The 12316-nt window shown below is 35.9% G+C and overlaps 1 protein-coding gene across 2 annotated transcripts; it reads right to left on the minus strand.

Moving 5' to 3' along the window:
• Positions 1-3545: 3545 nt before the first annotated feature.
• Positions 3546-6470, minus strand: LOC105036846 (patellin-3). 2 transcript variants are annotated; one of them, XM_010912576.4, is made up of 4 exons: positions 5180-6470; positions 4486-4610; positions 4244-4385; positions 3546-4132 (listed from the first exon to the last, which is right to left on the minus strand). In XM_010912576.4, exons 1-4 carry the CDS (start codon positions 6377-6379, stop codon positions 3869-3871), a joined length of 1731 nt encoding a protein of 576 aa, XP_010910878.1. In that variant the 5' UTR covers positions 6380-6470; the 3' UTR covers positions 3546-3868. The 2 variants fall into 2 exon arrangements, with proteins under 2 accessions (XP_010910878.1, XP_010910883.1); XM_010912581.4 differs by having other exon boundaries at positions 3546-4129; positions 5180-6469.
• Between the last annotated feature and the right edge of the window lie 5846 nt (positions 6471-12316).

Here is a 12316-nt window from a genome sequence, read left to right on the forward strand (position 1 = left end):
TGCCGTGATCAGCTCAAGGACAATGTACATAGGTGTTACTGTATTAATATTTCAATAAATCTTTATTTGATCTCTCTCTCTCTCTCTCTCTCTCTCTCGTGTATGGATGCCTACTTTTCCTCTTTGCTTCATTCCAAGAAGAAGATTTCAATCTTGTTATAAAAAATATATTGAGCTATTGCCAGCCTAACAATCATGGTAAGAACATTAGGGAGAAAAAAATCATGGTATGGGATGCAGACTAGTCCTGTAATGAATTCTTTTAATAATAAACTATAACAATTCACCTTTCACAAAATAGATGGGAATGAAAGACATGCTAGGGGATTTAGTGTGAGACCTCCATGTATCTTAAGGTTAATCCCTTGAGAAGGACATTAAGAACCATGTGATGAGTAAACACTTATGCTAATTTAGATGTTTTAAATAAAATCATGGATAGCTATAGACTTGACCTAGAATGAATCTTAATTGGCTGATCTTTGAAAATTGAAGCCCACCAAAAATTTTCTGAAAAAAAAAAGGTTTAATCAGAATCATAAATCAAATCCATGTCAAAGCCCTACATGTTGCTTTTATCTAGTATCTTATATGTAGATCCATTAACTAGATAGCTCAACTCCACGCCTGAAATAAAGCAATCAGTAATAACTGGATTAGCTTGTAAGATCAAGCTACTTCAGATGGCCAACTAAACTTGAACCTTGTTAGTTTTATTCTCAACTCTGCTGTTCTTATAGATTCTTCTCTTCCACAAACACAATGCTATGACCTGAAAATATGCAGCCCTTGTATCTTTTCCCCCATCATCCTTAAATATTTGAACTCATTATTCAGCCAGCTAGTTGGTTGCCTTGGCAATTAACAGGAGTTATCACAAAATGTTAAACTAAGAGGGCATTCACATGAACCATTTTTAATCCCTTTTTTTTCATTCCCTATTCAATATTACATGGAGAATTAGAGTAGACAACTCACTGTTTTGGAGTAGCAACTTCTTGTGAGGAATCAAGAGTGAACCATGGTTACCATTTGAAACTTCAAGGTTGGTAAGTGTGGATTTGATTGGATAGAAGACAAAGGAATTAAACTTGTGACCAAAAACCATGCCAATGGGGGCAAATATAATCCCACCATAATTGTCTTTTTAGTAAATAAGCATCCAATTGCCAGGTGACCAAGAGTCTTCTTTCTTTAATATCTTTAACACTGCAAGATATTTTAATTTTAAGAGAGTTGAAAGGCTTGGCTTTGGACACAAATGGATGAAAGGATATGTACTCTCTTGTGTCCAGAGGAAGGGCCCCTTCAAAAGACAAGGTGGGCGCGTTTCACTCTTCTAACGCATACTGCTGCCAATTGCGTATCAAAGGAGCAGGCTCACCCAAAAGACTAAAATACTACTCCAAGCTACTGCTACTGACGTGAACATTTGAGCTAATAGAGCACAAAGTTTAGAATAATCCTTTTCTAGAGAAAAGTAACCTCACTAAGAAATTATGACTCATGAATAAACTAAATGAGTCTTATATCTTCCGTGAAAGGCTGTCCAATTCCAAGATTAATATCAATCTTATCCATAATTATAAACTAAACTTTGTTCGAAGCTTGGAATTAGATTTTTTTCAGTTAAATAAGTGGTTCTTTTGCATTATAATGATTTCTCAGATTACCTCGATTTGGACCAAGAAATTAACTACGATCGATGCTAGACCATCTTATGTTACAAGGAAAATATATTTATTACAGATTGCCACTTGATAAATTATCTGAAATATTTTTGATTGCAAGCTTGTTACGGAAGTTTGGATGATTTTTTCTAAAGGTATTTGTTCTTTTCAGCTGGATACATAAAGGAGAACATAGGTGGAAGATGAGCTGCTGGATGTGAAAAAGACTAATGCCTTATCACCAAAGAAATGAATGAGGAAAAATTCCAATCAGCTGCCTTCAGCCTTATGCTTGTATCCAATAAAGACAAGATTGGTCTGCTCCTCTAGGTCTGACCTGAAGACAAGGAGAAAACATGCCTTGTGCTGTTCAGAGACCACAAGGTTAAGAGTAAATGCATTGGCCCCAGAGCTAGCTGTGCATTTATATTTGATACCAGGATAGCTTACGTAGGCATAAATGAATAGCCTATCCGTAATCCATTTGTTCAAATGTAGGTTTACTTGTCACTGAAATCAATCTGCTCTATGAGAATTGGATTGCAGCTTGCAAGCAGGTTTGGTGGATCGACAGACAATTAGATCCTAATTGATACATGCTGGATTTGGCTCGAATATAAACTCTGAAGCTACAGCTGCATTTGGCATCATTCTCACTTTTTTTTAAAAAAAAAATAAAAATAAAAATTTTATTTTTATTTTTTTAAAATTTATGACAACATAAAACATGCTTGATTCGTTTTTTTTTTTTTTTTTTTTTTTTTTTTTTCAAGCAAAATCTGATAGTGTAGCCACCAATGAGGAAGAAGGAGGGGGGATAGAGTCAGTAACGTGATTGACAATGAGAAAAAGCTCGACATCAGATAGAGAGACAATTGCTTTGCGGGCAAAAGAAGGATTGAGCCGTGTAAATTAAATACATTCTTTAAGGTCATTCAAAGAAAGCACATGGCTGACAAAGAGAAACAAAATTTTATTGTACACCACATGCACCGTGGGCCGTGCATCATGCCAATCATCTGGTCTTCTTCCTTTAAGCTTCATCACAAAAAGAAGACAAGATGATTGACATAATACACAGCAATATTGATGCATGCGGAGTAGGATATAATTTCTCCCTGACAAACCCTTTGTTGGAGTCATGCTGCAAAAGATATTTGGAGTTGAAACATAATAAAGAAAAAATATTTGTTTATTCAGCAAAAAAAAAAAAAAGACTGATGCTCTCATCAGAATAAAGAGGATTCCCATGCTTTGTTCAAGTCCATCATTACTCACATGCATACCCTCTGCACCACTAACATAGGATCCATCGACCCCTTCATGGCAGTCATCACCCTGGCAGATATACCCTTGTCTTTCTTTGTCCCCCTCAATTGCATTGCTTCTTATCTTTGGCAGACATTATTTATTGTAACAAAGAAAGAAAGCCTAGATTTATCAGACAACGAGAGTCAGAAAGCCTACATCACTTCAGCTATGTTTCTACCAGTCCATGACATGGAAATGAAACAGAGACTGGAGAGAATGATGGGAACAATTTGCTTACCATAAGATGGCAGACCATATGATTGAAGGAAACCAGTAAGTAATAAATTTCTTCTCCACCACAACCAGCATAGGCTATTAAGGGAACACAAAAAGGAAAGACAAGCAAAGGCATAGAAAATTAGAAAGAAACAAAGAGGGAGATGCTCCCTATGACAAATAGTCTGACACAGGCCAATGTACGATAGAATCTGCAGAGTGATGAACTATTAAATCTTTTCACTAAAACCAACAAACCGAAAGAAGCAAAGGGTACAGAAAAAGGAAAAAGTAAATACAAAAAAGTAAGGAAGAAATAGAGAAGGAGATGCTTTCTATGAAGAAAAGTTACCAACAATGCAACCCATATGACAGAGATTCAAGTATTCAACAGAGGCCAATGTACAACAGAATTTACAGTGTGATATAAATAGGCAGCATGACTCCTCTTCACACCTTTCTCCCTCAAAAAACCATGTCTCTTAAGCTATATCACAAACCAACAACACCAACTCACTTAATTAAACAAATATAATTTAACCAGAATAAACAAACCAATAAAAATAACAGATAAGAAAGAACACCTTTTAACCCTCTGAAGTAAAAGCAATACCCCCTAATTCTTTCTCTTATTATGTTCCATTGAGTTCATCAGGCAAGCAGGCAGCTCCTCATATAGATCCAGTAGAGCTCTTGGCCTTCGATCTGTAAAGGAGCTTCTTCTTCTTGGAAGTAGGGTTGTCGACAATAAGAACCACCTTGCCGGGCTCACTGACCTTGAAGGAGGCCTTCACCACAGGCTCTTCAGTGGCAGCCAACTTCCTTGTCTTCTGGACAATCACTGTATACCCATCCTCTGCATTTGGGACAAACTCAGCTCCATAGCTCACCTCCCATCCTAAGACTCGGAGCTCCCAGACCACAAGGCATGGCTGCTAAGTTAGCATTCAAATCCAAACAAATGCATTAAGTTGTGAAATTGTAAGGCTACCAAATTAGGTGAGATTGATATTGTAAGTCTTGAGGGAAGAATGAAGGTGTCGGACCTCAGTAACTGGAATTTCAACTGTTTGCTTGAATGAAGGCTTGATAGTGACTTCAGCAACAGCATCAGAGGTGGTGAAATCAGGGTCGTTGTCCTTGCTTAGACCTCCATATTGAACTGGGACCTGCTCAGGTGCAATGTATCTGTAGCAAAGAAAGAACAAAAACATCATGACAAATTTTATCACATAATTCGAAAAAAGAACATAATGTAGTAGAAGAAACTGTAGAAATCTTTACAAACTTGAAGAGGGTCTCTGCTGATTTAGATGGTCCTGCGAAGACAAACTTGCTCTTGGTCCTCTGTGTGAAGAAGGGACTGATCATCCTATTGAAAGCCAAGTACCACCATGGAACATTGATGAACACCTAGCAAGTTGCACCCATGTTATTACTACTTTCCCTTTTGTATTAACACAACTCAGTTTCATCCACTCCGAAAGCAAAGGTTAAAAAGTAAGAATAATGAAGACCGCTAACTTGGATGAATAAACTTTCCAGAAAGAAATAAGAATCTATCAAATTCATTAATCCAAAGATACCAAAACAAATAAATTCAAATTCTTTTAGATAAATTAACTTGATTCAACAACATCAAATTCAGCTATCAGAAAAGGAAAAAAAAAAAACAAGGGAACTAGAGACAATTAATCTGTAACACTTTCCTTCTATCATAGACTCAATATTATTTCACCCAATCCTAAAGCAAACGAATTGGGAAAGGGCAAAAGAATGAATCCAGCTTTATCAAAACAAATATCATGCTTTGTTGGTTTAGATAAAAATCCAACTCAATCTATCTCTACATAAAACAGAGCAAACAATCAAGACGCAAACTTTTTCGAAACAAACATCAATTCAGCCTAAAGTCTGAATCCATAAATTAAACTCAAGGAATTAACAGAGAAAAGATGAGATCTTTATAAAAAAAAAAATACCTTCTTGGCAATGAATTCAGGATAGTTGTCTTGGAGCATGGTGAGGGCCTGCTTCGTGGCCTGGCGGTGCTTCCCCAGCTTCGGCGAGTTCCTCAGATCGGTCACCTGGACCATGGAGGAAATCCCTCCCGGAGTGAAGTCCAATTGGCTCCTGATCCCCTTCTCCAGGTACTGGATCCTCCACTTGAGGAACCTCTGCCGCTTCTCCTCGTCGCCGAAGGCCTTGTCATAAAGCTCCTTGTTTTGGAACTCCCCATAGACGTTATAGCACACGGGGTGGCCCTCCTTGTCGTAGCCGTGCATGAAGACCACCTTCTCCAACTCCGGGAGGCCCAGGTCCTCCTCGAGGAGGGCATCGATGCCGAACTGCTTCCTCCAGATCACGGCGTTCTTGATCATGGTCATGGCGTCCTTCGCCTTGAAGTCCCGCGCGCGGAGGAACTTCAGCAGGATGGTGTCGCTCTTCTCGTCGCCGACGAGGGGGACGCCCCAGATGAAAACCTCCTCCTCCGGAGCCGCCGCCGCCGCTTCAGCGGGGGCCTCCTTTTCTGGCTCGGCGGCCGGAGTCACCTCCTCCGTGGCCGGGGGGACAACGGGGACGACGGTCTCCTCGATGGCCTCCACCGTCTTGGCCCCGTCCTCCTCCACCACCACCGCCTTTTCCTCCGCCGGCGGCGGCGGAGGTGGTGTCTCGACCTTGGCCGATGCCGCGGGCTCCTCAGCCACCGCTGGCTTCGGAGGCTCCTCCGGCTCCGCTGGCTTCGGGGGCTCCTCCGGCTCCGACTTCGCTGGTGGGGCGGCGGGCTCCTCGGCCTTGGGCTCCTCCGCCGGGGCGGGGGCGGCCGGAGGTGGCGGCGGCGGCGGGGGAGGGGTGAATTCGTTGTTGGCGAGGGCGGCCTGGACGAGCTGCTTAATCTCATCGAGGGCCTTCTTCTCGGGGTCCTGAAGGTCGCCGACGACGTTGCTCTCCTCCTTGAAGGAGCCGGACTCGGGGACGGCGGCCTTCTCGCCCTCGGGCTTCTTCTCCTCCGCCCCGGGGGCTGGAGGCGCTTCCTCCGCCGGCGGCTTCTTAGGGTCCTCCGCCACGGGAGCAGGTGGCGGGGGTGCTTCGGTCGCGACCGCCACCGCCACCGTTTCGACGGCGACGGCCTCCGTTGCGGGGGCCGGTTCGGGTACCTTGGTTGACGTCTCTTCGGCCATGGTCGACGTCGACTGGGTAATAATTAGGGGTGGAGAGAGAGGGAGTATAGACTACGGTTTTGGGGGTTAGTGGGGCGAAGGAAGAGATAGAGATAGAGATAGAGAGAGGGTTATATAGAGAGAGAAATGTAGAGAGAGAAAGGTGGGCAAGGAGAACTCCAGTCTGTCAGAGTCCGAGCCAGCACTGTCCTGCACTTGTGGGGACCCGCTATATTTTTATTTTTAGGTAAAACATCTGTTTCTTTTTTTTGGTAGAAACTGTTTATTTTTTTGGTAGAAACTGTTTAGTTCTTATTATTAGATGCTTAATTAAATAACCGCTAAAGTAATGTTTGGTCGGGACAGATTTTGGAACGACGACAGACTCCCATTCCATCAATTTTATCGAGAGAAATTATATCCATACATGAGCAACGAAAATATCTTGATCTTTTAAAATTTAATTTTTATTTTTTTAATATTTAAATTTTATTTTATTTTTATTCTAATAAAAAATATTATTATTTTATTTTAATTTTCATTCATTGTAATTTCAATTCCTGTTAATACAGGGATATCCTTCTGACCTCGGCCCATGCCAGAAGGAAACATTATATATATTTTTTTAATTTAATTAATATATAATTTAAAATTATATATATTTTTATAAATATTTAAAATTATGTGTGCACTTCGCAAATGTTTTGTATGTCTATCATTATCCACATACTAGTTGTTTCAATTTTTGAATAGATTTTTTTTATAGATTAATTAACACCAAAGATATGAAAAAATAAAATAATTTATAAATAAATATATATATATATATAATTATAATATTTATAAAAATATTATAAAAATATATATATCAAAATATATATTAAAAAAATATAAATTATTTTAAAAAAATATTAAATTGATTATAATAAAGTTATCTGCGTTATTCTATACGAATTTACAATTTGTAGACATTTGGCACTAAGATAGTTTGTTTATCCATTCTGATCCATAAATATTTTTTTAATATTTATTTTTTATTATTTATCTACATTCGCAATATAACTCATAGTTATGTATCTTTTATGTCCTGCATATTTATTAAGAGGCTAATCAATCAAATTTAAAGAGCTCAACCTCCTCTCTAACTAATTTCTTAGTTATTTTTTTCTTAAACAATAATATTGTTAAGCATTTTCTAATTCATAGTTACTCTTTATCATCCAAGTTAGGTGCTGCTATAAGAAAATAGCAGGAAATACATTGTGATTCAAGAAACCATTTCCCCTCCTCTCCTTGATTAGCATTCAGATAATAAATGGTTCTAATACCTAATAATTTTCAAGTACTTGTACAAAATGATGACCTGTTGCTCCAGGTAAAAGTCTAATAATGACCGGACTGCAGTGCCATTATAAGTTACCCGATCAACAACAAAACATGCTATTGTTCATTCTCTACCAACTACCAGTGTGGTGACCCCAAGATCATAATTATGTATCATTTAAAGAATCCATCATACCACTTCTCTTTTTAGCTAATAATAAGGCCAAAATACTCTTCCATGTAAAAGCTCCTTGACAATAAGGGTTAACAAAATGATAACTAGCATAAGTTAAACAAATAATCATGTTAAACTTTAAATCCATCAAAAGTTACCTTATTATTAATCTTATTATTAATTCTATAATAATTAGTGTAAAATTGCCTTATCCTCATCATTCATTTCTTTCTCTATTTTTTTTACTATAATTATTTTATATATTTTTATAAGTTTAAATTTGTAATACGCCACATAGCATAAATCTATATCTCTATTGAATGGATAGGAGAAAGCAATCTCTCCCCTATCTACAATTTTGTCGAATTTTCAAAAAAATCAAAAAAAAAAAATTATATGTATACCCTCTCAAATATTCAAATTTGCATAAATATCCTTTTAAAATTGATATCTGCATGTATATCCTCATAAAATATTTTTTTTTACATATGTACCCATATCATCTAATACCGTTAAAAATTAACGATTTAATATTACAATAACTAAAATACCCTTATGAATAAATATGCAAAAAAAATATAAAGATATATATGTAAATAGTAATTTTATCAGGGTATTCATATAAATTTGAATATTTAGAAGGATATACACGCAAAAAACTCTTAACATGAATATACCTCTCTTGGTTTGTTAATTTTTTTCTTATTCTAATAGAGAAAAATTAACATATACAACTAAAATAATAAATTTACTTAATTTATTAATTTACATAGGTAAAATAATCTTTTCATCAAATGATAGATTAAAATTATTTTATCTAAAAAATAAACAGATCATAACCATCTATACTTCTTCTAATGTATAATAATATGCTTTTAAAAAAAGTATCTAAATCTGATATTAGATGAATAGCTTGTATATTTGCATAGAGTGGATATAGTTGTGGATTTGGACATTATATAACAATAAAAATTTATAATTTTATTCTATTTTATTTTAAAATTTTTTATCAAAAATATCTTTGTGAAGTATATAAAGTATATCATGTTGTTATAGGATGGACATAATCATCCCATCTTATATAAAAATAAAATATAATATAGTATTGTAATACATAAAATATTATATAATATCGTCATTGTATTGTTATATTATGTAATATGTTACTACATTACGAGTAAGAGGATCTAAATTTATCTAAATGAAATAGATAAAAATTAAATTAAATTTTTTTACGTATATATCTTTCTAAACATTCAAATTTGTATGAATATTCTCATAAAATTATATTTATGTATATATCCTTATAAATTTTTTTTTTGCACATCTACCATAAAGATATTTTAGTCATTTAAATTTTAAATCATTAATTTTTTAATGACGTTAAATGTATGGATACATATGCAAAAAATAAGAAAAAAAAAGGATATACATGTAAAATAAATATTTTATAAAAAATATATATAAATATTAATTTTGAAAGATATTCATATAAATTTAAATGTTTAGGAGAGTATACACGTAAAAAATTTTAAAAAAAAATTTTATGTTATTTTTTGATTTTAAAATTTAAAATTATATGATAGAGACTTTCCAAATAGAAATAAGTGATCCGCAATAGTTAAAAAAAAAATTATTACCTCTGACTAATCAAAAATTTGTTTAATTGAAATCAATTAAAAACTCTGAGTGATCTCAAACTAATAAGTCGAGAGGTGAGTCTTGACGACATCTCGAGAATGGATAAGAAGAAGAGGAGGAAGATTCTCGATCAAATCAAATCGATGTGAACACAATCAAATCAAATCGAAAATCTTAGGGGCATTTTGCTCATATTTCCTTATAAAGAAATGATACCTGGCTTCACTGGAACGGTGCGGATGCGGGCGTGGTTTCGTGCTCGACAAAACTTGGTCATGCTATTTTCCGCCCACTGTTTGGCGCTTACTTGGAGTGCGCGGAATGACGGCGGTGCGGTGAGCGGTGAGCACGCTCACCGTTTGTTTCGACGGGTGCTGATGGACGAGGCGTGCGCACGAAGGCCGTTTCTCTCTGCCATTGACGTATATGATTTATTTATTTTTTTATTATTAACACATACAGACCATTACACTTTTAATATAAATTATCATGATCCATTCATTTCATTGGGCCTTCAACCCAGCCCAATATAGAAACAAACAAAAAAAAAAAAAAAAAAAAAAGAAGGCTTCTTCTATCCTCTCACCGTCTCCCAATCTAAGTCAGAAAGAGGCCCCCTCCGACTCTATTTAAGGAGGAGATCCCTCCTCTCTTCCTCTCATCAGAGAATCTGAAGTCCGTCGGCAGCAATCACTGGAAAGCCACTGTGGAAGACCGTCCCTGTACCTATCGAGATTTCTCGTCAGAAAAGTTTCGCTGGCATCGAAGGTAAACCTCCTCTTCCTTCCTCTCTTCTCCCCTTTCCTTTCCGTGCCAGTGTGCATGCTCGCCGGCAACCAGAGTCACCGGATTTTTTTGAGAAAGAGATTCGGTCCCTTTTGAATATGTGGGTACCGGTTGTCGCCGCTGGCCACCGACTTGGCCTTCCTCTTGCCGTCAGATCACCCTCCTCATGCTGATTGCTGCCCCTATGTCGGCTGCGTCGTCGGTCGGCCAGCCAACAGGGGATTGTGAGATCCCCTGTTTCGGCCCAAGGCAAGCCACGGGAAGAAGAAGAAAGAAAAAAAAAAAAGAAAAAGAAAAAAAAAAAAAAGAAGAAGAAGGAGAGAGACTTTCTCTCTCTGCTTTCTCTCTCTCCCACTTTTCTTCTCTCTACTTTCTCTTTCTCTCTCTACTTTCTCTTTCTCTCTCTATTTTTTCTCTCTAGGTTATTTCTTTCTCCTAAGATTTTTAGAATTTTGAAAAGAATGATAATGAATTTAAATAATCCTAGTGATGGATTTTTGACCTGTGATCGTCGGACAGTACACCGGCACCCACTTTAATCAGATCAGATATTTATAGATTTTATTTTCTATGATTTTATTGAATTATCCACGTGATAATTTCAGTATGATTTGATCTGATCGATCGGATTTATTGAATCATATCGTCTGAAGAGTCCAAGATGAATTTCTCTCTAAATTTTTTTTTGCTAGAATTTTTCTCTCTAAAATTATTTCTATCTCTTGATCGATTTATAAATAAAATTTTTTTTTAATATTTCTGATCTGATGAAGAATCCTGATCCATGATTGTCGGACAGTGTACTGACACTCATCTTGATCAGATCAAATATCTTTAGATTTTATCACCCATGATTCTATTGAATTATCTATGTGATAATTTCAGCATAATTTGATTAATTTATCTTGATCTGATCAATCGAATTTGTTGAACCGTATCATCCGATTAGTACATATTCATCTTCGTGAATTTCTCTCTCTAGAATTGTATCTTTCTAGAAGTTTATTTTTTAAAAATTTATCAAGAAAAAAAATTTATTTTGATGAGTTTGAATGATTCTAGTGAAAGCATCCTGATCCATGGTTGTCAGGTAGTATGCCAGCACCTTAATTAGACTATGAATCATTAGATTTGATCATCCATGATCTCGATCTAGCCATACTTAATTAGATCATGTTGATTTCATCAATCGAGATATTGGACCAATCGTAATGTTGGATTGTGTCACCTGATCAATTCGAATTGTACCTCATGAATTCTCTCTCCTCTGATTTTCTCTCTCTACTTGATTTTATGAAATCAATGAAGAAACCTCGGTCCTATCACTTCGAATCCGATTTGATCTGATAGTCAACTTTTGGATCGTTTATGTCTAATTAGATTTCGATTAGATGAAATTAGATGATCAGACCCAATCTAAATCGTTAAAATATGGTATTCGCATTCTTTCTTATTATTAAATTTGATCTCATATAGGTATCATTGACACCTGATAATCGGATATTGTGATATGATTTATGAACTGAAGAATTTTGAAAAAAAAATTATAGAATTATGTGGATTTATTGGAATGCATTCGAGGTAAGTAATGTTTCATTTTTTCTAGATTTATCAATAAATTATAATATATTTTTCTGATATAATTTGTGAAACGATGCATGAATTAGATGAATGATATTTTGTTATTAAAATATCTTATTTGAAATGTTATGATGAAGCATGATTGAACATATTAATTTCATGATGCATTATATTGATTGATTTCGATACTACATGATTATATATTTTCTTATCAAAATTAAAATATAAAATATAATTTATGAAGAATTCTGATATAAGAACAATATGAATTGACAACCTGACTATGTAAAAGACTCCGCTAATGGGGGCATATACGTTGGCAATAGATTTATCCTAAGGATTTATGTCGCCAGAGAGGCCAGCGATAAATCGTCAGAGAGACCAGCGGTTTCGAAGGATTTTGCGGTCAGATAATTCGTAGCTCACCGCAAAAATATACGCGATGTTATGAC

The sequence above is a fragment of the Elaeis guineensis genome, chromosome 1, assembly GCF_000442705.2.
Source record: "Elaeis guineensis isolate ETL-2024a chromosome 1, EG11, whole genome shotgun sequence".
NCBI classification, from domain to species: Eukaryota; Viridiplantae; Streptophyta; class Magnoliopsida; order Arecales; family Arecaceae; genus Elaeis; species Elaeis guineensis.